This window comes from Tupaia chinensis, unplaced genomic scaffold (genome assembly GCF_000334495.1).
Source record: "Tupaia chinensis unplaced genomic scaffold, TupChi_1.0 Scaffold000078_1, whole genome shotgun sequence".
NCBI lineage: Eukaryota > Metazoa > Chordata > Mammalia > Scandentia > Tupaiidae > Tupaia > Tupaia belangeri.
In genome coordinates, this window is record NW_006159539.1 from 1,232,813 (window position 1) to 1,258,613 (window position 25,801).

The 25,801-nt window shown below is 43.8% G+C and overlaps 1 protein-coding gene across 2 annotated transcripts in view; it reads left to right on the forward strand.

The window, feature by feature from the left end:
- SCAPER (S-phase cyclin A associated protein in the ER) overlaps positions 1-25,801 on the forward strand; it is a 278,443-nt gene that overhangs the window by 113,963 nt on the left and 138,679 nt on the right. For both annotated transcript variants that reach the window (XM_006142594.3, XM_006142593.2), the window contains one exon: positions 9,188-9,314. In XM_006142594.3, coding sequence (XP_006142656.1) covers positions 9,188-9,314 — 127 coding nt within the window. The remainder of the gene's footprint in view (positions 1-9,187; positions 9,315-25,801) is intronic.

Sequence of the window (25,801 nt, forward strand, 5' to 3'; positions counted from 1 at the left end):
AAGAAATATCTAAAACCAGATGTTGATGTGGGTATGCTACAGAATGTTAATGTAGTTGCTATTTATATTCACAATAGAAATATTCTTGCCTATCAGAAGTAGGATACTTGGGACCAGCAGTTAGCGTAATGGCTATGTTGCTGGACTCCCACGTAGTCGACCGCAGTTCACGTCCCAGACCCGGTGGCTTAAAACTCATGCCGGGCACGTGTGCGTGCGTGCCTGAGATCCTGAGAGGAGAATGGAGGAGAAGGGATTGTGGCATGGCCATCCCCCCTTGTCTGGCAGAGCGCACGTGCCCTATAGCAAAACAAAACAAAACAAAAACAAAAAACAAACAAGAAGAAGAAAGATACTCAACAGATAACTTAATTTTATTTGTTTTTGTTCTGGAAGTATTAGCCATTGAAATTCTAAAACAAACAAAAACAAACAATAACCACATACACATACACACAGAGAAAGAAATGCAAAATGTCAAAGGAAGTAATAAAATGATCAAGATTATGATGATCGGGGTCTGGACCAGCAGATGGTGTAATGGTTATGTTGTTGAACTCCCACATGGTTGACCAAAATTTGAGTCCCAGACCCGGCAACTTAAAACTCACTCTGGGTGTGTGGGTGTGCATGCCCAAAATCCTGAGAGGAGAAAGGAGAAGGGATTGTGGCATGAGGTAGGAGCGGTGGCGATTTCTTGCTCTCTGTCTCTCTGGTGAGCTCACATGCCCTGTAGCAAAAGGTTCTCTTAAAAAAGAAGAAAAAAAAAAAAAGATTATAATGATACTGTATATCTTTTTTGTTTTTTTTTCAATAGGGCTCATATACTTGCCAGAGAGAGATGGGGTCAAGTGGAAATCGACCACACCGCAATGCCTTCTCCTCTTGGGATTTTTGGCTATGCACGCATATGCACGCAGTGTGATTTTCAAGCCCCGGGTCTGGGACTCAAACCACATGGCTGGTTATGTGGGACCCTGAGCCTTAACCCCCACCCATCTGCTGTCCCCAAAACTGTATCTTTTAAAGCCCAAGGGAATCAAGTGAAAAACTAGTAGAACTAACAGGGAACTCAGCCCCGCGAGATGACTGATGGATAGCCACCTTTCCGATGCCCATGGTGGGCAACAGCCGCCCAGCCTTCCCGGCCATGTGTGCCAGCTCATTCTTCACTGCGGGGTGATGCGCATGGCGAGATCGAAGCCCCAGGAGGAGACTTGGCCAGCGGTTATGCAGCAGCAGGTCTAGGATACGAAAACTAATGGCTTTGTTTTTTGGTCATGCCAGTTTTAGAAAATGTAAATGTCATTTACAGTAGCAATAAAAATAAAATATTTAGAATAAACGCAGCAAGAAATGCAAAGGGTTTATAAAAGGAAAGGTGAAAATGCTAACAAGGTGTGGATAAGAAGACGTGGGGAAAGGGAAGACAAATCACACTGTCGGATAGAAGGCACAGGGTAGTAAGCCCTCCATAAATAGTGCTGCAGAGGCCGTAGAATCCTGTACAGTTACAAGCCTTTGTTTTCATAGCGCTTGGATCATTCTAGAGACCACAGAGAAAAGTGTTAGAATTTCTAAGAACGCTTTTAAAAAAGAAAACGAGAGAAGACTGAGCTAACAGTTACTTAATATTTTAAAAGTACACTGGCACATGAACACAAACAAAAATTGTGGAGAGAGATTTTTTTTTTGAAAGTTCGTTCATTCTTTCTTTCAATTTGACCAGAGATGGACAGAAAGAGAGAGAGAGAGAGTGAGAAAGCAAGCCACCAGGTCTGAGACCTGAACCGCGGTTGGCATGGGGCAGTTCAGCACCCTTAACCACCATACCATCTGCCGGCCCTGTGGAAAGAGAATTTTTAAATAACATTCTAAAAATGTATTCAAACACTTGAGGAAACTCAGAGTATGATTGTGGTATGGTGTTTGGGAAGATGGCCAGAAGTGGTTGAGCCATTCCTGGAGCCATGCCCCTTTGCAGTGTAGCTTTGCCACTTCTCTCGTGAAAGGGTAGATTCCGTTTCCCTTGCTCTTGAAACTGTTCTGGCCCTGAGACTTGCTTTGACCCTTGGAGAGCTGCAGAAGTGACAGCACTTCCAGCCTTCCCCTTGGAAGTCACGTGACTTGACTTCTCACCCTCGCTCTCTGGCTCCACCGTGGTCACCGTGTAGGAAGCACGGGTTGGCTTCCTGGTGGAGACAGAGCACACAGAAGGCTAGGAAGTAAATCAGGTGCCTTCAGGCAGCACTGAGCCACCTACCACGTGACCACATCTGCCACTTCCCTTGCCCTGGGGAACTGGTGGTAGAGTTGCCTCCCTGAGCCCAGACCAGCCTGTGGGGAGAAGAAGATGATGGATTTAAAGATGGTAACTTTTGAGGTAATTGTCTCATGCCAGTAGATGACGGATATAGAGGCAAGATGGAATATCAAGTTATTAGGGGAAAGATAGATTAGCCAATAAATGTTGATGAATCGTCTTTTCAGTCCTTACTAAGGAATGAATCACTGACAAAACAAACATACAGAGATAAGAAGTGAAACTGTCAAAGCACTAGAGGCAAACATCGTAGGAAGGTCAGAGGCCTTGCTAGACACTTACCGCTCGGGAGTCAGCACGGAAGACCTGTGAATCGGACTACACAGAGATAAGTTTCGTGTTTGGGAGGTACAGTAAACAGCTGGTACTTCCTCATACACACCTGTTTTTATGTATAGAACTGTGTGCGTTTTACGTATGTGTTTATTTGTAAGATAACATGCACACATTCCTAGCTCTCTACACTAGAGCGAGGGCCCAGAAGCAGGGCTCTGCCAGCACAGAGCACACCGGGCACACCCGTCTAAGCTGCGGGGTGGAGAGGTTGCCTGAGAGAGAAGGCGGGGTCTTTCTGCACAGAGGGCTATGGCAGGCAAGTGCACTCTGCGCCCACCGTGGGAAGCTGTGCGCACTGTCTCCATCCTACGGAGGGAGCATCAGCAGGTTCTGTTTGTTCTTACACTTGTATATTTAGAAGTACGAGCTTCAACGTATTATTGAAAAATAGAAGGAGAACCGATAGCCCTAAATTTAGATCGTGTACTTTCCAAGTAGGGGAAATGAAAGAAAGAAAAGTTAATGTATCTCCACCACACTAAAGAACAGTGTTAGCTCCTGTGGTCGTTTTTTAAAATAATTATTTAGCTTTATTTATTATTATTTTCCAGTTTGATCAGAGAGAGAGAGAGAGAGGAAAAGTGAGAAAGCAAGCCATCAGGTCCAAACAGTTAGCCATGAACCACCATACCACCTGCTGGCCCCCTGAGGTCTCACATCTTTACAAATCTCCCACATGATCCTGGTGGGCTCCCTTCCCCAAACCTTCCTGTGACAAGAGTTAGGACTTCTTAGCAAGATACTTCCACTTTTCCCATTTACCAGAGACAGATTTGAGCTTAGAGGAGCTGTTGGAATTTGTTCATGTTTTGAAAAGAAAACATCTGATCTTACAACATTGTCCATGAAGCCGTTTACCAGACAGATACTTCTCGTGGTCTAGGTTAGGAGTTATGAAGCCTCCACTTTTTCTTTTTCATGCTAGAAACATTACCTGCAAGAAGTAATCCAAATAACAACTTCTGTAAAAACTCCACTCTCTAGGCAGCTCCTGTTTTTTGCACTGTAGGAAAGGGGGAAGACACCTTTCAGAGCTTGACTTCATAACTGTAATTATTTCTAAAGTGAATCAAAATCTGTTGCCCTTTTCTTCTTGAGAGGGGCTGTCTTATTTGCGGTTCCGTGGAAGCAGGGAATGAGGCCGGTCTTGCTCACGTTACCAAAGCATCTCCCTGACTCCGCCTTCTTCCTCGAAGGGCAGGTGCCTATGAATCCCAGATCCGAGTCACCTCAGGGTGAAATACAGGCCTCTTGTGCTCTGTGCCACAAAACGGTCCTGCACTTCCCCCGGTACCCCTGGTCCTCAGTGGAATGCGAACGAGTCTGGTAAAAACACTGTGAGGTTCGTCTGTGCCATGGCCGGGTATTAGCTACATGGTGTGCGGCTGCTTATGTGCCACGCAGTCAGCTTGCACCAGTGTCCGTCCATGTGCTAAGGCCAGTAACTTGAATTGGAAGGGACTGTAGCCCGTATTTGATTAGAAGAAATAAATATGTTGCTACTTTATATATACTTTTGTTCCATGGAGACCCTCTGACAATGCATAGTGATAGCTGACCATTTAGGGCGTGGTGTTAGGTATATTACGCTAATGTCTGATCTTCATATACTGAAAGCTGAAGGCACAGATTCAGAGAAGTTAAATGACCCCCTCAGGATTTCAAACCTAGAATAGTTCTGGTTTTAGAGTTTGTATTCATCCCTTGACTTGCTGAAGTAATGTCATTTGTATAGTTTACGCTTACGCTGGAGTTCACCCAGTGCCTTTTTGAGCTGCATTGCTGCTATGATTTTTTTTTTTTGAGAGTTTTTTTGCTATAGGGCACATGCACTCGCCAGACAGACAGAGAGAGACAGAGAGATAGAAAGCGAGAAATCACCCCCCAGGGGGGATGTCCACGCCGCAATCCATTCTCCTCCATTCTCCTCTTGTGATCTTGGGCACGCATGCACACGCACCCGGCATGAGTTTAAGCCACCGGGTCCAGGACGCGAACCGCGGTCAACTACATGGGAGTCCAGCGATATAGCCATTATGCTAACTGTTGGCCCCACTGCTATGATTTTTTTTTTTTTGAGAAATTTAAAATTTTACATAAATAAAATTTTAGGCGAAATTATATCTAGAAGCCTATTCACTTGTGAATTAAATTTTCTTATTTGAATTGACTAATATGGTATGGAGCTAGAACATGACATTTTAAAAACAAAGGCTTAGGTTTCAAGTCCCAGTAAGTACCTATTTTTTTTTTCTTTTTTTGGAGAAATTTCTGCTATAGGGCATGTGCTCACCAGAGAGACAGACAGAAAATGAGAAATCACCCCCTGGGGGGATGGCCACACCGCAATCCCTTCTCCTCTCCTCTCAGGATCTTGGGCACGCATGCTCACGTACCCAGCATGAGTTTTAAGTCACCAGCTTCAGGACTTGAACCACGGTCAACTATGTGGGAGCCCAGCGACGTGACCATTATGCCATCTGCTGGTCCCACCCTAGTAGTACCTTTCACCAACTATGTGACTTGGGAAAAAGTCACCTATCTTCTCTCAGCCTTATTTTCTTGATTTTTAAAATATGAGTGATACTCAGTTTTACCAAGAGGATTAAATAAAAGCATGTACATAGAAGTATTTTGTAACCTATGAGGTTGTGGCTGTTGTTAAGATTAAGGTAAAGGAAAAACTTCACCTGTAATTTCTTCGGGCGTGCCTGGGCAGGCAGTGTGCTGCACGGAGAGGATAAGGCCGTGCACAGGGGGACAAGGACACTTCTCCTGAAGCCGCTGCTCTGCGTCTGCACGGTCCAGCCCCAGATCACGTGACCCTGTGTGACCCCTTCCGTCCTCACACAGTGCGGGTTCAGGTTCTCAGTCACACTCAGTGCTCCTGGGACCCAGCACCCTTTGGGTAGCGGCTGCCATGCTGGACCGTAGTACAGCACGCCCGTGTCGCCCTAGGACGTTCTGTTGTCAGTCTCGGCATGGGCGAGGTACTCACTGAACCTCCGGTCAGGTAGATGTGAGAGCACTTCAGAAGATTCATGGGGAGTGAAGTGGACAGGTGAAAGTACATATGTTTGACTTCTCAACCGACGTGCTGAGTTTAAGGTATTTTTTGTGTAAGTGATGCAAGTAGCCGCTTAGTCCCTCCTTGAAGACCAGAGAAGGCCCTGGGAATCTCGCCAGCTTAGTGCAGTCTTTCTTACATTACTAATGGACGGAGAATGGGTGCCCGTTAGGATCATTTAGGATTAGGAAACCAAAAGAAGTTAGAAGGAGCCAAACCCGGACCCTAGGTGAGTGCCTCGTGATTTCCCACCGAAACGCTTGCAAAACTGCCCTCACTTGATGAGAAGACTGAGAGGAGCTTTCTCGTGGTGGAAGAGGACTCCCTGCTGAAGCTTTCCATGCTGTTTTTCTGTAAGAGCTTCAGTCGCCTCTTAAAAAATACTCTCAAAGTAAATAAGCAGGTGTTACTGTTCTTTGGCTTTCCAGAAAGTCACCTGGCAGAATGCCTTGAGAATCCCCACAAGTGGTTGCCAGGATCTTTGCTTTTGATGGTCTGCTTTTGCTCCGACTAGACCACTTCGAGTTCTTGGTCGCCATTGCTTTGTGCCTTGCCTTCAGGACTGTGCCGGAAAGCCACGTGGCATCTCCAGTAGCGATTCTGCAGAGAGACGCTTCAAGGTCTCGCTCCCACTTGTAGAGAATGTCCGCGGAAGGCCCTGTTCCTCCCTGCAGCTGGTCTGCAGTCACTGTGGAGGTTCCCACAGAGGGGAAGGTCTGCGCACATTGCATCTTGCAGTCAGAACTGTGGAAGCCGACCACGGAAGACATCTGTGGTGCTGGCGCTTGTTTCTCCGGTGACTCATTGGTCCTCCCAAATTAGGACGGGAACCAGATTGAAGCTTTCCTCACAAGTTGATATGGATGGTCTGCCGTTGTGGTTGTCAGTTTTAACATGGTTGTCCCCTAAAACTAGTTACCCAGTTGTAAGTCGCTCGTTTCTTTGGGGCATCGTGTCCACGCTCTTGGGAAAGCGTCAGTGACTCGCTATCTTCCGCGCAGGCTTCACCATCAACTCATGTTTGCTCTGGTCTCGAGTCTAGCGGAATTCTAGTGGTTGTGATGGGGGCTCTTTCAAACTGATGTCTTCCCTCTCTTAGCGCCTTAACCTAGATGCTATTCAGACATGTTAGTACAGGTTCATTTTGGTGCAAAACGGTTTTTAAAGTCATGCCTGGTTTTTTCGTACTAGGCATTTTGATGAACTTAGTGCACTAAGACCCCTCACATGTCAGTCACTTGTGATGAGTGCTTTGAAGGGCTAGTCGAATTAGAGAAAATGGTGTACCCTAAGAACTGAGGGGTGGACAGTGATTGTCTAGTAACACAGGGATGGGGAGGGGTTTCACAGTGAGAGAACTTGCAAAGACACTGAAGCAGGAAGAAGGATGGCCTGCGGCCCAGAAAGCCCTCATGCCTACAGACCTGTGTGGCAGGGTGCCTTCCACGGGGGGAGTGGCCTTCACTGTGAGAGGGCACACGGGCGAGGGGGAGTGAAATGCAGGTGGACGTGCAGCTTTTGTGGGAGAAAGTGGGGGTTCTGATTCCAGTAGCTTCCATTTTCTCTGTGAATGTCAGATCTTCTTATGAAAGCAAGACGGAAAGGTGGGGTTTTGAAGAGAGTGGGGAATACGTGAAGGATGTCTTTGTGGAGAATGGGAGAGAGCAGATGGACGGGGCTGAAGAAGATCTCGGATCGGCGCTCATTCCAGTCTCTTACACGGCATGACGTTTTTCAAGTTCAGAAATGGAAAAAGCTGTCAGTTGTTGTCATGAATCCAGTTAAATAAGCTGATGCAGGGAACCAGCAGTTAGCGTAATGGCTATGTCGCTGGACTCCCACGTAGTTGACCGCGGTTCGCGTCCCAGACCCGGTGGCTTAAAACTCACGCCGGGCGCGTGTGCGTGCGTGCCCAAGATCCCAAGAGGAGAATGGAGGAAAAGGGATTGCGGCGTGACATGACCATCCCCCCTGGGGGGTGATTTCTTGCTTTCTGTCTCTATGTCTCTCTCGGTCTGTCTGGCAAGTGCACGCGCCCTATAGTGAAAATCTCTCAAAAAAAAAAAAAAAAAAAAAAAGAGATGGCTTCTATTAAACCACAGCAAACTTTAAAATAAATAAATAAATAAATAAAGCTGATGCATGCAAAGCACTGAGCGTGGTGCCTGGCCCATGATAAGAGCTGAACAGTTATTATCGCACTGGCCCTCTAGCAGGGGTAACAGGAACAGCTGTCCCACACCGGGCTCCTCTAACAGGGGTAACAGGAACAGCCGTCCCACACCGGGCTCCTCTAACAGGGGTAACAGGAACAGCCGTCCCACACCGGGCTCCTCTAACAGGGGTAACAGGAACAGCCGTCCCACACCGGGCTCCTCTAACAGGGGTAACAGGAACAGCCGTCCCACACCGGGCTCCTCTAACAGGGGTAACAGGAACAGCCGTCCCACACCGGGCTCCTCTAACAGGGGTAACAGGAACAGCCGTCCCACACCGGGCTCCTCTAGCAGGGGTAACAGGAACAGCTGTCCCACACCGGGCTCCTCTAACAGGGGTAACAGGAACAGCCGTCCCACACCGGGCTCCTCTAACAGGGGTAACAGGAACAGTTGTCCCCACACTGAGTTAGTCTAAGAGGGGTGACAGGAACAGCTGTCCCACACTGGGCTCCTCTAACAGGGGTAACAGGAACAGCCATCCCACACTGGGTTTGTCTGACGGGTGACAGTAGGGCAGCAGAGAGCGGAGGTTGTACACGTGCAGGAAGGGGATTAGAAAGCTGTCTTTGGGCTCTGCTACAGGTAGAAATGGAAGTGAGACAACTGGAGAAGGACGCATGGGGGACGGATGCCTGGGCCGTGCCTGTTGGGTGTCCGTGCACACGGGTGGAGAGGAGGGGAGATCGCTCAGCCGGGGAGGGTGGAACTGAAGTTAGGGCTGCCGAGAGGCTTCACACAGACCACGCACCGAGACTCACAGACACATAGGTGGTGCGCGGCACGTGGTATGCGGTGGGGAAGAGCCAGCAAGCGCTCTGTGCATGACTACCCGTGGTGGCAGGCGGTCCCACACTGGCTGGACCTGGGATAGGGAGATTTTGGCATTCTGAGTTAACGGTGCTTAAAAAATCCAAACCTATCTTGGAGATTTAAATCAAAATAGAAAACCCTGCTCAGGTTCTTCTGCACCTCACTGCCATCGTCCTCTCACCTTCCCATTCCCAGTTCTACTCTGAAACCGGCGGCATCAGCTGTTCCGGCTCATCCCGTGGACAGCTCATGCTGCCCGGTGCTCTGCCACGTTGCCCGAGCAGATGGGTGGGCGCATGAACTGTGTTTCCTCCCCTCTGTACTCTGTAAGCAGTTTCAAATACAGTACTGAAAAGTAACGTGTGTTTCAAAATGAGAAAAAGTGTTACCGTGCGATTCGTTAACGTCGTTCTCACCTTTATTGTGTCACAGGCTGCAGCGGTTAACCAAAGATCTCCTAAAACAGCTCCAAGTACAAGACAGTGGCTCGTGGGCGAACAATAAGGTTTCTGCTCTGGATCGGACCCTGGGCGAGATTGCCAGGATATTGGAAAAGGAGGTAGGTAACGAAGCCCTGGCTTTGGATCCTTGCCCTCTGAGGCCCTCTCTCTCCACGACGGGACAGGCCGTACGACCGGCCTCGGCAGGCGTCTTTCTCCTGCGTTGGCAAAGGCCAGACCAGGTAATGCGTGATTTTCACTTCCGTAGTGGTTTTACTTGAAGCCCTCTTTAAGTCACGGTTTTCTCAGTAATGCCTTTCTCGCCACACAAAGTGAAATGACTTATTTGGAATCACAGTAATAGAGATGTGTAATTTTAATGTCAGAAAATACAACACTTTGAATTATATAAATCATAACCAGATTGCTATGAAACACTCAGTTTTGTCCCTATTTCCAGTAGGTTTGGCAGTTTTCTTTAATGACTTTGAGTCGTCATCTGTCCCAGTGACAGTTTAAAACTGCTTAATGATTATTATTCTTCACTGTAGAAAAATGCCAAATATACAAGAAGAAGAGTCACTATAATATTGACCATTAATGTTTTCTTCTACTCACTTTTATTGTACATGTTTTTAACATTATTTTACCTGGCTGACTTTATTGAGTATGTTTTCTTATAGCTTGAACGATTTTTTTTGGTAACTGAATGAACAAACGATTTAATTATAACATCTAGGTGGCTTCTGATTTCCTATGTTAGATAATGGCTATCGTTTCTTAGCTGCATTTCCTTTTTTTCTTAATTTTGGGTTTATATTTCACTTTGTAATATTTGATATATATATAAAACAGCGTGGTTTAACAGTGTAAGTGCAGTGAGCCGCTGAGAACTCACCACTCACTCTGGGAGCTAGCCTGTCACAAGCACAGTTATGGTTCCCAGCGGGTCCCCTTCCCACTTCGTCCCTGCCCCCTCAAGGTAAACGCTGTATAGAATTAAAGGTATATCATTTCCTCAATTTAAAAAAGTAGCTTTGCTACAGAATGTATTGTTAAACAATGTTATTTACTTCTGCTTATATTTAGCCATTACAAAATATCCTATCATAGACTTCCATGGTTTTTTTCAGTCAAAGTTATGGTTGTGTGTTTTATTTAACCTTATAAATGCAATCACCCTCCCTAATCCATGGTTTCGCTCTCCACAGTTTAGGTTGTCCATGCCCAACTACAGTTCAAAAATATTAAGTGAAAATTCCAGAATAAACAATTCCTAAGTTTTAAATTGCGTATCATTTTGCCTAGCTCGATGGCTTCCTGCCCCGTGCTGCCCAGGCTGTGTGTCTTCCCTTTGTCCTGCTGCATAGCCACCACCCGTCAGTCAGCTAGGAGCCATCTCCGTTAGCAGATTGGAAAAACAGTGTATGGGGCCAGCAGGTGGCATGGTGGTTAAGGTGCTAGAATCCCACTTGGTCAGACATGGTTCAAGTCCCAGACTCAGTTGCTTGAAAATCATACTAGGTGTGTGTGCATGCCCAAAATCCCAAAAAGAAGGATGGAGGAGAAGGGATTGCAGCATGGCCATCCCACCGGAAGTGATTTCTCACTTTCCCTCTGTTGGTCGTCTGTCTCTGTCTCTTTTTCTTTCTCTCCCCATAAGGCACATACGCCCTGTAGCAAAAAACCTGGAAAGAAAGAAAAAGCAGTATGTATGGAGTTGGTCCTGTCCTGAGTTTCAGTCCGTTGGAGGTCTCGGAAAGTGCCCTGTGTGGGATACCGGGCATCACGTCAGAGCTGGTTCTCACTCATTTTCTCTGTTGGCAGCAAGTCCTTCATTGTGTGAATGCTACAGTTTTTGTTCACGTCACTCACTGACAGTGGCATTTATTTTCAGGCTGTGTGGGGAGAAGAGGCAGGAGAGGGAGACAGAGAGCGAGAGGGAGACAGAGAGCGAGAGCGAGTGCACGCATGAGAGCGAGCCAGTGGTGCTGCCCGGCATGCGTGTCAGAGTGGATGCAGAGAGGGGGTCCCAGATTTCAGACTGCGTTGCAGTCACCCAGAGCTTGTTAGCACATGGCGGGCGCCACCCTGCCTTCTCACTCACAGGTGCAGAGTGAGCCCTGAGGATTCGTGTTTCTGACAAGTGTCCTGGTGATGCTGCTAAGCCAAGGACGGTGGTTTGAGAGTCGCCGTGCAGTTTAGGGTGTCCGCCTTGGCAGGATCGCCAGGTGCTCCGGCAGAGGAAAGCCCGTTTCCTGGGCAGTGCTCAGCGCTGTTCCAGCGTCAGACATGTCGTTTGCCGTAGAAACCGAGAGCAGGTCGTTGAGCATGGCCTTTGGCAGAGCCCATGGAGTCAGGTCTCTGGGACCCCTCCAGAGCGTCGGAAACTGGCAGCTGGCAGGCGTGGGCTAGATGGGTCATTTAGAGGTTTGACGTGCCTTAGAAAAACCTCTAGTCTTTTTCAGAATTAGTAAACGCTGATTATTTTTGTAAAGTAAAAAAGATATTTAACACTTTGGAAGGCAGTTGCTTGAAGATACCACTGCATCTGCCTTATCTCATGAATATTGTTTTAGATTAAAGTAATCACCGTATTTTGAGGAAAAAGTAAAATTACATATAAGAAAAGTATCCAGTATGAAAATCTGAGAAAAGTTATTTCATTCACAAAGGGGCAATTTACTGAAATACCACTGATTCCTTATAATTTGAGGGGAAAAAAAGAGAGTCTGGCTCCCAGTCTAAATGGTCTGTGTCAGGAAACTTGCTGTAAAGCTGTCCTCAGAGTATACACTGCAGGACCACCTAAGAGTTTGAGCTCACCTACAATGAGATCCTTTTGCTACTTTTATAACTAAAATCCTTTCTACGCAGCCAAGACATACGCCCTTTCTGAGGACCTCAGCCCTAGCGGTGTACTCACATTGCCGTGTAATTCACTGACGGTATTTATGGTTTCAGTCTAGGTTTCGTAAATAACCATTCCTTTTTGTTTGGAAAACTACCTGCAGTAGCAGAATCAATGGAGCCCAAACTAAGTTCCCAGTGAAGGAGTTGAGGACAGCCTGGAAGTGACAGGGTAGGGCTGGTGGGACTTGGGCAAGCACTTATGAGCAGTGGGGGAGATGAGCCTGGGCACCTTGGCCCACTTAATTGAGACCTCAGACTGATGCTGTAGATTACTGCTGTGACAGTCCTTCCTTACATGACAGTTTTGAGGTTCGGAGAACCATTGCTTATGATGCACACACACACACACACACACACACACACACACGCGCGCACACACAATCTCTTGTAATGGGAGGGACCAGGAGCCTGAGAAGACCTGAGTGGTTAGTAGTACTTGCTGGGCGTCTCAGGCCCCTTTCTCCCTTTTCGGATTCTCTGACCCCATTCAGAAATAGAGTTGGTAAGCTCTGTTGCCTGCGTTAGGGTTTAAAATGTTCGGCCGCTTCCATTTACAGACGTGCTGGTGTAGGTCCTCGCACCATCGCTCCCAACAAGGCATCTAAAAATGTTAGAGGAGGAAAAGCAGTTTTCTTAAAAGCATTAAAGAACTGAGAAGAAATTAAAGAATTCCCCGGCCAAAGAAAAATCAAGCGTTTAGAAAGTTGTATTTATTACAGAATGTCCCAAGAGCATTTGCCAGACTGAAAAATGTGGGTTGTGGTTTGCATGCCTCGTGGTGAGAGGACAGAGCGAAGGCCTAGGGGCTGCTGATGGTGTGGGGTCTAACAGGAGATTTTCTTTCCGTCAAGATCGCTCCATAGGGGACAGCTTGTGGCCTGGTGGCTGGGGCAGTTGGATCCCACATGGCTAGCTGCACAGTTTGAACTGAATTGCTGACAGGGTAGGCCCAAGGGGCTTGAAAACGACACCAGGTGTGTGTGCATGCATGCCCCAAGTCCCAGCAGAATGCAGTGATAGAGGAGAAGGGGTTGTAGTGACCATGTCTCATGGGAGGTTACTTTTTCCTTCTCCCTTTCTCTGGGGAGTGCATGCCCCCTCTGGCAAATTAAAAAAGAAAAGAAAAGAAGAAAAGGACCACAGCGGCGTCTTCCATCCCATAACCATAACCCTCTCATCCTACCTTCAGGAAGCATAAAGAAAACACCTTGGCATAATCCAGCCCTGGGGTAGGATTGCAGCCCAACTCATGTCACCGGTGTTATTTCAAATGGTGGCTTGCATTTAAAGTTGTCTCGGTTTGATTGGTGGTACCCTTAGGAAGCTGGCAGAAGGAAATGCAAATACTTGTAGGAAGAAGGCCCCTCTATCTTAGGCCTTCGATAATTTCTGTTAATAATTTTAAAAGGACAAATAGCCAGAGTCAAAACAAACAAACAAACAAACAAAAAACAAAACCAAAAAAAGCACTAAAGTTAAACAAGTCACTATGCATAAGGACTAGCAGAAACCAAAATGAGGAGACGTTATGATTACTAGTTACAGATTTATAAAACTGGTAGTTATTGGGTCCGCCAGGTGGCATAGTGGTTAAGGCATCGGGCTCCCACATGGCCAACTGTAGTTTGAGTCCCAGACCTAGTGTCTTGAAAATCATGCCAGGTGTATGTGCGTGTGAGCCCAAAAGTCCGAGAGGAGAATGGAGGAGAAGGGATTGAGGCATGGCCATCTACCTTGGGTGATTTCTCACTTTCACTCATTTCTCTCTCTCTGTCTCTCTCAGTGAGCACTTGCACTCTATGGCAAAAACCTACAGCCTAAACAAAACAAAACAAAACAACCTGGTAGTTGTCTTTTAAGGAAGAAAAGACAAATTTGAAAATGTCGATAGGAATGGACCTAGCACTAATGACAGGGTAGCTAATTTAGAACTGTCCTTCCAAAGACGACCATTAATGAACTAGATAAATATTAGGCCAAGGTCCAGGAATTCGATGTTTTCAGGCTGAGTACAAGTCAGTGTTCCAAAAAAGATGGCAGAAAGAAGAGGAGTCCTTCCAGCCTTGCTGGTCTGCTGGTGGTGAAAAACATGCTGGGGTCCAGACCATCAGTGGTAGGAGCCGTGGCCAAAGGCCTCAGTTCTTACTTAGGGTTTTAACAGACTGCACGGGAGAAAGGGTAGGCAGGAAGTACACCAATCCCTGCATAGACAGCAGCTCAGTTTCAGATCATCCGGAAACTGAGACAGACCCAGCTACTGCAGAAAGGTTAAAGTGAGGTCGAATTGCTAGTGTGCTAGGTGTACCAGCAGGAGCAGCCAGAAAATTTACTCTGAAGAAAAATAATAGCAATCTAAGTCTCAAATTACTTTAACAAAATACTTTTCAAATACATGTTTGGCACAATAAAGTAACTAGGAGTGTGAAGGGGCAAGACAGCATGGACAGAAATAAAAGCAGATCTACACAGACTCCAGAACTGTGCTTACCGTGATCAAAGGTATAAATATTAATGTCTTTTTAAAAATGTATCTAGCACATTTGAGAGAAAACAGGAAGTCAGTTGAACATCTTAGTAATCAAAGCTGAGAAAACTGAAGATGAGGTAGTAGCAGAATAAGCCGGTGGAAGAGAGAGCCAGCATCCTGGAAGGTCAGTTATAAGAAAGAATCCAGAGTGAACATAGGAGAAGATACGGAAAATGTAGAAAAGATAAGAGGTGTACAATCGAAAGTGACAATGCCCAGTGTATGTATGTGTGTATGTATATATATTATGTATGTGTGTATGTATATACATATATATACATATACATACACACACACACAACTAGAGCCCCAAGTGGAGACAAGAAAGATTTGTGAAGCATTAAAAACTCTCCCTTTGAAATTAGGAGCAACAGGAGAATGCTTGCTGTCTACATTTTTGCTTATAATTGAGATTTGAACTAGCAAGAAAAAATAACTTGAGATCTTCGGACAAAAAGTGAAATAGTCATTACCAAATGATAAATTATACATAGAAAATTCAAAATAATTTACAGATTAAGATATAAGGACAGTATATAAAATCTATTATATGTATAATATCATCAAAACATTAAATATCTGGAGTAAATCTATCAAGTTAATGGATTGGAAAACCCACTATGATATATTTCTCTTTTCTTCCCAGACTGTTTTGTACATTGAGTGAAATCCCAGTTAAAATTTTAACACTTTCTTTTGTAGAAGCTGAAATATAGACTCTGAACTTAAAATATGAGATTTCAAAGAATCAGGAACGGCCCAAATACTATGAAAAAACAACATTAACAGCACATGGGAGGATTTGCCCTGCTGGGCCTTAAAATGTACACAGCTGCAGTATTAGGGTAGTGTGCTACTGGAGAAAAGCCGGAATAAAAGAAGAGCAGACATGAATTCATGCATAGTCCGATTCATATGTGGGTGCTCAACACGTGACCAGTGAGGTACTTGCCAATGCATATGTGGAACAAGGAGACCCCAAATAGATCAGAAAAGGAAGGGAAACATTGGGGGAAGTATGTTCTATTTAGTGAGTGAGTGAACATCTTTGTTTTTTAAAAATGAAACCATTGCTACCTCACATGATAATCAAAAAATTAATTCCAAATGAACTTAAGTATAAAAACAAAATAACTTTCAGGAGACTAATTATCTTTTTGAGCTTGATGTGTTGTGTGGACAATAAAAGGACACAGAAAACATTAACAATAAAAGAAAATGTTGACACATTGGGCTTCATTAAAAATAGGAACTTCTGTTCATCAGAAGACATCAGGAAGGTGGTAAAAAGATAAGCAGCAGAATGGGAGATTTTTAAATGTATACCGAACAGAGGAGTGACAGCCAGAGTATATAAGGAATTCTTACAAATTAAGGAGGAAAAAAAAAACCGTATTAGGAACATGGTCAAGAAAATAGACATTCCGAAAGGAGAGATCCAGATAGCCAGAAAATAAATGCAAAGGCGGTTCCTCTCAGTGCAGTGTGATTCAGAATGGCAAAAAATTGGAAAGGACAAAGGTAACAAGTATCGGTGAAGACCTTGAGCACAATGTGATGATGTAAATCGGAAAAGCTTGCTGTTATCACCCAGAATTGTAGACACGCATATCGTGTTTCAGTTTTGGGTACCCGCTTGTGAGAAAACGACGCACATATGCACCAAGAGGTAGGCACAAGTGTTCCGTTACAGCATGGTTTACAGTCGCGCAGTGTGGAAATCAGCCCAAGTTGCCATCAACGTGAACAAACCAATGATAGTGTGCTCATATGACGGAATATCACTCAGCAATGAAAACAAATGAACTGTAGCTGTGGCTAACAACATGGATGTATCTTTTTTTTTTTTTTTAAGAGAGAGGTTTTTGCTGTAGGGCACATGCGCCTGCCAGAGAGACAGACAGAAAGTAAGAATCACCCTCCAAAGGGGATGGCCACGCTGCAACCTCTTCTCCGTTTTGCTCTCGGGATTTTGGGCACACACACACACGTGCCCAGCACGAGTTTTAAGCTACCAATTCCAGGACTTCGACTGCAGTCGACTACATGAGAGTCCGAGGACATAACCATTACACCTTAAGCTGGTCCCCACATGGATGTGTCTTATAGTGTTGTGTGAGAGAAGCAAGTCACCAGAACATGTATGTGTGTATCTATATATGTGTAGATGTATGCACTATTACAGTTCCAGCTATATAAAATCTAAGAAAAGACAAGGTCCTGTCTTGTTTTAGAACATATGGTGGAGGAGAATGGAGAAGGGATTGCAGTGTGCCATCCCCCGAGGGAATGATTTCTTGCTTTTTGTCTCTCTGTCTCTCCAGCAAATGTACACACCCTATAACAAAAAACATCTCTCTCAAAAAAATTTAAAAAAAAGAATACATGGTCATAAAACTATAAAGAAAATACAGAAAAAATTTCTCACAAAAGTCCGGATAGCGATTACTCCAAGAGGAGATGGAGTGTGATGACAAAAGCGGGATCTAGGTGGCTTCTTCAGTGTTTCAGCTTTTCTTTGTCTTAACCAGGTAGCGACTGCACAGTGTTCAGATTATAATTATTTTTAAATGGAATGTCTGTATTTTCCAGTTTTTTGACTTTTCTGTATGTTAATGTTTCACAGTAAAATTACTTCACAGCATTCAAAGTAAAATAAATTGCTCCAGACAAAAGACCCCTCTGTTGCAGAAATGTTTGATTATTTCAAGTAAGAGTTTCTAAAGCGTTCTTGTGTGTGCAGAGGCATTTTCGTCATTGTCATCGTTGTATTAAATTTGGTCCAAGGGAAAGTGATGTGTGTTCAGTTGCCCTTTCCCACTTCTCTGTGATGATGAACATGACATTGAAGTTTGGCTAGCGGCGGCATCCCAGCGCTCTCTGCGGTCTATCAGTGACGGGAGACATTTGTGTGCTGTGATTGTACGTAAACAGTGGGGCAGATGGATTGCACGTGGAGTTTGTCCAGTCGCCTTTCCTGACTCTTCAGGGTCCTGCCAAACTGAAATAGAGATTCAGCTGTGAATCCCTCGAACCTGAGTAAGCAAACTGCAAAGCTGGCCGCATTCACAGTGTGCCCTGAACTAGAAGATGTCACATCACAGTTCACTCTGTAGCACTTCTGCAAATCCCGTCGCGCTTTGCTATCTTTGAAACTTGTCTTGTAAACGTCCAGCAACGAATACCTGTCGGAGGGCAGGAACTCCTCCTTCCCCCTCCCCCTCTGGTTGCCAGCAGTTGTGCCTGTTGTTGAGAGAAGATAAATCACTAAGCCATGAGAGCCTTTGCAGTCATTGGATTCAGAAAACTGAGTTCAGGTCCTGCTAGACACTGCCTGTCCTCTAAAACCAGTAAGAGTTGTTTCTCTTACTGCCAGCTGCAATTCTTCAGTTGAGAGAAACTGCAAAGTATTTAATACTAGGTCTGTCTGTCTGTCTCTCTCTCTCTCTCTCTCGCTCCTCACTGTGTTCTCAGTTCACGTAGCTGTTTCCTCCTAACAGCTGATAAATAGCTGAATCTAGCTGGTGCAATGGCCATGTTTTGTCACAAGGTGCCAGGTATACCATATAGCCCCAGTAAACTGCACTGTTGCTCAGACCTTCGGCCAGCTTGCATTGGAGACAGTGTAAGGAGACCCACCGTGTGGGTGCTTGCTCGCACGTGCTGCTGCTCTCTGGGTTGAGGCCACGTGGAAGGCCTGAGTTCAGTTCCTGGCCAACCCTGAAAGACTGGGTGAGATGGTATGTGCCCATAGTCCCATGTACTGGGGGCTGAGCCAGATTGTGACACAAGAAGACCCTGTCTGGGGGGATAAAGAAGAATAAGGAAAAATGGAATTAATTGTTACTTCAGGCATCTGACAGAGGTTTAATTTAATATGGCTTGTAGTTCTGAAAAGAAACAAAGAATGACGTGTTTGCAGGGAGAACTGACTGGAAAGGGATATAAAGAACTTTCTAGGGTGATGACAGTGTCTGTATTTTATTGTAGATAGCAGTTACATATGCATCTGCAGTTGCTCAAGTTTCTCAAACTGAATACCTAAATTTGTGCATTTGAATGTTAATTATACTTCCATTAAAAAAAAAATACAATTAGAGGGGCCAGCAGGTAGCACGGTGATTGGGGTGCTGGACATGGCCTACCGCAGTTCAAGTCCTGGGCCTGGCGGCTTGCTTTCTTCCTTTCCCTTCCTCTCTCTCTAAAATTAGAGAAAACAGTAACAATGGATAAAATTAAATCTTTTCTAAAAATGCAATTAGTTAATAATAATTACAAAACAGTTTTTCTTACTTTTTGGATTCACAAGGTGATGCTTGTCTTGATGAAAACACATTTTAGTCATCTATTCTATGATCATTTTTTGTTGTTTCCTTGTGGACAGTTTTCTTTTAAAATCAGACAGACTTGTTATGAAAACCTCAGTGAGGGACCGAGTGTGGAGCACGTGGGAAGGTTCAGGGTCCTGTCTGGAGAGCCCGGGTGCAACATGCGTACACATCCCACACTCTGCAGCTGGGTAGGCTGGTGCGGACCGTGGCATCAACACCTTGCTTGGGAGAATAGAGGAGAAAGGGTTGTGGTGTGGCCATGCCCCCAGGGGGCTGATTTCTTGCTTTTTATCTCTCTGTTTCTTTCCGTCTCTCTGGCAAGTGTACCCACCCTATAGCAAAAATCTGTTAAAAAAGAAAAAAAAGACAAAGCAAAAAAAAATTATTGATAATATAAACAGTGGTAGTTTACAGGAATATTTTTCACATTATTTATGTGCTATGATTATGCAAATTAACTATGGACTGTAAAAATTATTTTAGAAGAGTCTAAGGAACAGCAGATGGCATAATGGTTATGTCGCAGGACTCCCATGTAGTCAACTGCAGTTCAAGTCCTGGACCTGGTGGCTTAAAACTCACACTGGTCACATGTGCATGTGTGCCCAAGATCCTGAGAGGAGACTGGAGGAGAAGGGATTGCGATGTGGCCATCCTCTTGGGGGGGATGATTTCTTGCTTTCTGTCTCTCTGGTAAGCACACATGCCCTATAGCAAAAAATTCTCCCCCAAAAAAAAATAATTTAAAAAGTCTCTTGCACTATGTAAGAGTACTCAGAAACTTAGATACAAACATACTTACACAGAGTGATAATAATGAAGGTCACGACCCGAGTGACTACCACTGGAGAACTAGAACATTGCCAGCATCCCAGAAACCTGCCTGCCCTATTTATTTTGCTAATTATAAGCCTTTCTTTAATTTTGGATAAACTATTCATATGGCTTTTTAAAAGCCACTTCCTTTTCTTTATAGTTTTATCACCTGCAAGTCCATCCCTAAGCAATATATATTAGATGTGTCTTGGTTTTTTTGGAGAGGTTTTTGCTATAGGGCGCGTGCGCTCACCAGACAGACAGAGATAGAGAGACAGGAAGTGATAAATCACCCCCCAGGGGGGATGGCCACGCCACAATCCCTTCCCCTCCATTCTCCTCTTGGGATCTTGGGCACACACACACATGCTCCCGGCGTGAGTTTAAGCCACTGGGTCCGGGACTTGAACCACAGTTGACTACATGGGAGTCCAGCGACATAGCCATTATGCTAACTGCTGGTTCCTAGACGTGTCTTTTTGAACTGCATGTAAATAGAATCCTACTCTCTCTACTGTGGTGTCTTGCTTCTATGAGAACTGTGTTTGGAGGAATTCATGTTGTCAAAGACTTTCCATTGCTGTGTAGTGTATGCCATTGTACCAATTTACCACACTGCTATTTATCCATTCGACTATTGAAATAATTGCTTTTGTTTAAAAAAATGTGCTACTAAATATGTATCCGGATTTTCCTGTGCAAAAATTTCTCTAGGGAACAGAATTCATGGGCCATAGCACATGCGTATCTTTTACTTTTCTTGCTAATGCTGAATCATTTATTAAAGAAATCATACCGATTTGACTTCTGCTAGCAGCATGTAAGAGTCCTGTGGCTCCCTTACCAACCCTCGATATTATCAGCCTCTTTAATTTTTGATAATCTTATGGATATGCAATGGTATCTTGCTGTAGTTTCAATGTGCATTTTTCTTTTAGCAGATAGATTCAGAAACTTTTTCATGTTTATTGGCCTTTTGGATTTCTTCTTTCATGACGTGCCTATTCAAATATTTTGCTCATTTCCCTCCTGACATGTGGGAATTCTGTGTGTGTTCTGGACTCTAGTCCTAAATCGTTCAAATGTATGAAAAATATCTACTATTCTTCAGCTGTCTTTTTACTCTCTTCTGGTTCTTTTGATGAACAAAAGTTCTTAGTTTTAATGTGTTGGACTCAACAGTCTTGTGTTTTATGATTAGAAGTTTTTACTCTTCTTATAAAACAGGGTCCCACCTCAAAGTCAAGAAGATCTCTTCCTGTGTTCTTGAGGTTTAATGGCTTTACATTTACCTTTAGTCTGCCATCATCCATCTGGAATTAATTTTTCTTTTTAATGTGGTGGGGGGGAGAGAGGAAAAAATCATATTTTCCCATCTGCATGCTTAATTTTTTGAGCACCATTTATTGGAAAGGCCAGTTTCCCCACTGTTTTTCAGTGCTTCCCCTGGCATAAATCAAAGGTGTTTAAATACATGGGTTTGTTCTCCTTTCCCTTTTCATTTGCACTGTTCCTGTTACAGGGACACTTTTTGTTTTTTTGAATATTATAAGTTTATACTAAGTTCTTTTTTTTTTTACTAAGTTCTAATAACTTCTAGTTTATTAATTGTCTCCAGCTGTTTTTAATTTACTATTGAAACAATCTATTACATTCTTAATTATAATCATAATATTTTATTTATTTTTTTTGGGGGGTAGAGGTTTTTGCCTTAGGGCGCGTGTACTCATGAGAGAGAGAAAGATAGAGACAGAGAGAGGGAAAGTGAGAAATCACGCCCTGGGAGATGGCCATGCCGCAGTCCCCGTAGTCCCTTCTCCCGGTATCTTGGATACACACGCGCATGTTCCTGGTGTAAGTTTCAAGCTACTGGATCTGGGATTCACACCGTGGTCAGCCATGTGGTAGTCCAGGGATGTAATCGCACTATGCTGTTTGCTGGCCCCCAATATTTTATTTTTTTTAAAGTCTAGTAAGCCTATTGCTATGACCTGTTTGCTAATTTATTTTTCTTTGCAGATATTTTAAAGCTTATCTTTTATTTATACACATAAAATATAATTATCTTATGATCGGTGTCTGAAAATTACAGCATCTCATGTCTTTTGAGTTTGTGTTTACATTGCCTGCTATTTTCAACGTTCTCCTTTATGGTGTCTCATTTCCTTTTAAACTGATTAATTTTTTATGCTTATTTTTGTACCTGTTGAGAATTTTTTATGTCTATAAGAGAGTTTGATCTATCGTTTTCTTACCTGGCTTTAGTATCAGTATATTCCTGTTATAGAATGAACTACGAAGTATTCTCCCTCTCCTATTTTTGAAAGAGTTTGGAGAGAATTGGTATTAATTCTTTAAATGTCTGGCGCAGTTCATCAGTGAAGCCATCTGGTCCTGGGATCTTACTAGGCGAAAGGTTTCTGATTACTGATGCGATCACTTGTTTTAGGTCTATTCAGGCTTTCTACTCTTTTTTAGAAGCACGTTTTAGTAGTTTGCATGTGTCTAGGAATATGTCACTTGTATCTAGGTTACTCACTTGTTAGTATATACTTGATCGTAGTCAGGTTGAGAATCCCTTATCTGAAATGCTTGGAACCGGAAGTGCTACGGATTTTTCTTTTTTAGATTTTGGAAGTACTTTTATATCCATCACAGGATATCTTGGGGGATGGGACCCAGGTCTAAACAGGAAGGTTATTCGTTTCAGATACACCTTCTCACAGCCCTGGAAGTACTAACAGCACTGTGCGATACATCCGCGTTGCAGCATTTCGGCTGCGTCCTGTCACATGAGAGCAGGTGCGGAATCTCCCACTCTGATGTCACGTTGGTGCTCACAGTGTTCCAGATTTTAGAGGGTGTCACATTTTGAACTTCTGGGTTAGAGATATTCAGCCTGTCTTCTCTTACAGTTCTTTTTACTTCTGTAATGTTGGCAGTGACGTTCCCATTTTCATTCTAGATTTTCGTCGTTTGAGTCTTCCCTTTTTTCTTTTGTCCCAGCTAAAGGTCTGCAATTCTGCTGGATCCTTTCAAAGAGCCAAATTCTCATTTCATTGCTTTTCTCAGTTTTTAAAAATTCTTTATCTTCTTTATCTTTTCTCTAAAATTAAACAAATAATGATGATAATAAATGAAATAAAATAATTCTTTAAAAAATTAGAGAAATTCTTGTGTGCCTAGAGCGATCTGGGCGTGAGATCAAAACCAGACTCACTCATGTGGCGGCGCGAGCGCCTGCATTCCAGTTACTGCCTTTCCTCACAACGGTGTAAGGACGGCCGTTCAAAGAAGTTAGGTAAAATGACACTCTTCCCCAAAATGCAAGTTTTATTCAAACTTTTAAGGGGAAAAACATTCAGAGAATGTTTACACTCTTAAGTTTTTGTTCATACCTATGCAAAAGATGATTTTAATACTAACTTTTGAAGAATGGTAATTTATAAAATACATTATAGTGAATTAACTTATAAAGAAATTTTCAACAAGGCTTGTCAATTACTACATACAGTAAGCAAGAAGTGTCATTTAAATGATGTTTGAGAACTGGAAGTGGAACCATGGATTATTTCATCTTAATTAAAGTAAATAAATAACACTGACTATCTAAGAGACCCTTTTAGCCCAACCCGTGACAATGAGCGATGTCACTTCTGGGCAAGGAGATGTGCGTATTGAGTTTCTGCCCAGAGGAGCCTGACAGTCCTCCATCGCCCCACCTCTGCCAGACTTCCCAGGCCCACCGTAGGGACTGGGGATTGGCTGCCTCAGGCATGAGCAAACACTTACTGTCTCCAGCCACATTTGTGTAAGTGGCTGCTCGGGAATAGTGGCCCCGAGATGCAGGACATGGCCTGCACGTGGGCCTCAGTGCCAGCCGCTGTCCGTGAGCTCAGCTCCTTTCACCTGGTGCACCCCCGGCACAGCCGTGTGCTTTAACTGAAGCAGGTGGAAAGCCATCCTCCTCGATACTGTGTAGTACAAATAACATCGTTTTTTGGTTAAAGTGAGTATAGATCATATCATGACAAAAAATGCAAGTATTTCAGATTCTTGAAATAGCATACTTATGAAACCTTAAAGACGTTTCTTTTTGTCGCTAGATGTCTATTCCCTTGATCCCTGGAAATTCTCTCTTCTCTGACATTATAGCTGTCAGAGTAACACTTAAATGGATAGTCAGAGAAACTCTGCTTAGAATAAATTAAATTATCTAGCTTGTCTTCTGTTCCATTCCCGGGAAGTATAAAGAAACATGATCATCGCAGGTTGTGATATGGGTCGGAATTGGCCCATCACTGGGGAGGTATTTAAGGAAACAGATAAGAGCCATGTTAAAAGCACAGGCCTATATCCTGCTATTTCGATATGGCGTGACCCTGGACAAGTTCATTAATCTCCCGAGGTTTCAGTTTCCTCATCAGTAAAACATAAGATGTTGACACATCCCAAAGCATTGTGCGGCTCTTAACTGAGAGTGCATGCGGAGCTCCTGCGGTCAGCAGGCGTTGGCAGATGTGGATTCAGGACAGCGCGGCCGTTGAGAGCACAGGCTTTATAGTGTGTGGGCCTGGATTTAAATTCCACATCAGCCATGTCGTAGTTCTTCTCACCTTCGTAAACTTCTGTTTCCTCATTTGAAAAAGGACAATAGGATTATATATCTGACTCATTGAGTTGTGGTAATGAAAACTTGGTAATGACATGATCACGTAGTATTTATCACAGAAATGAAAGGACGACAAAACACCTAAAATAAATCAGTTTTTTAAGTTAAAAGAGAAAAACAGTATGATCAATAGAGGCAGAAAAAGGTGACTCGTTGTGGTTTGTTTGCATTTTCCAGGTGACTGATGGTACTGAGCATCTTTTTAGGTGTCACCTTTGGCGACACACAATGCATTTTTCAAAATGTCTACGTGTGATTCTGACATTCTGCAAATTATATTTGAAATGTAACTCAACATACATACCACTGGGTTTTAAATGTAAGAGTGGTGTGTGTATTGTATGTACATAAATTATTTTCTGTATATATATCAACTGAACAACTTTGTATCAAGATAAATATTGGGTTGTTGAAAGAGTCATGATGCATTTTTGCATAGAAAAATGCCAGTGACTTTTCGGACAACTTAATATATTAATGACATTTGATTATTAAAAACCAAGAGGCAGTCTCCCAGGAAAATATTGACCATGGAAACATTCTGCAGAGGTATGCCTGCATTAATTGAGTACCCGTGACATGCCTGGCCCCATACAAAGGGCCCATGTTTTGTTTTAAGGTTTTTGCCATAGGGCACATGTACTCACCGGAGAGACACAGTGAGAGGAAAAGTGAGAAATCACCCCCCAGAGGGAACGGCCACACCACAGTCCCTTCTCCCTTCTCCTCTCGGGATTTTGGGCAGGCATACACATGTGCTTGGTGTGATTTTTAAGCTGCCGGTCTGGGACTTGAGCCATGCTTGGCCATGTGGGAGTCCAGCACCTTAACCACCATGCCATCTACTGGCCTCAGTATAAAACCATGTTTTAAATAAAACATGATGGTTTTCTAACCACGTCCTAGGTATCTGAAGACATATATAAAGACTAAAGAAGTGAAATTCTTCCTTTTTCTTTTACCAGCTAAGTTCTATCTATAGGTTTCACATTAAGAAACATTGTAAAGGGGACCAGCAGGTGGCGTGGTGGTTAAGGTGCTCAACACTACCACGCAGTCCACCACGGCAACTTGCTTTCTCATTCTGTCTCACTCTCTCCCTCTCTGTGTCTCTCTCTGATCAAATTAAAATAAGTGAATGAATAAGTAAAATTAAATAAATAATTCTTTAAAGTATATATTTTATTATAAAAAGAAACATTGTAAAATTATCTCACCTGAGCATTCAGGAGTCTGACCCTAGCCCTGTTCAGGTAGAGCCCTAGGTAAGTCACTTTTCTTCTCTGGGCCGTAATTAACTTACAATATGAAAAGTAGATTTAATGAAAAGATCTCTGGGGTTCCAGT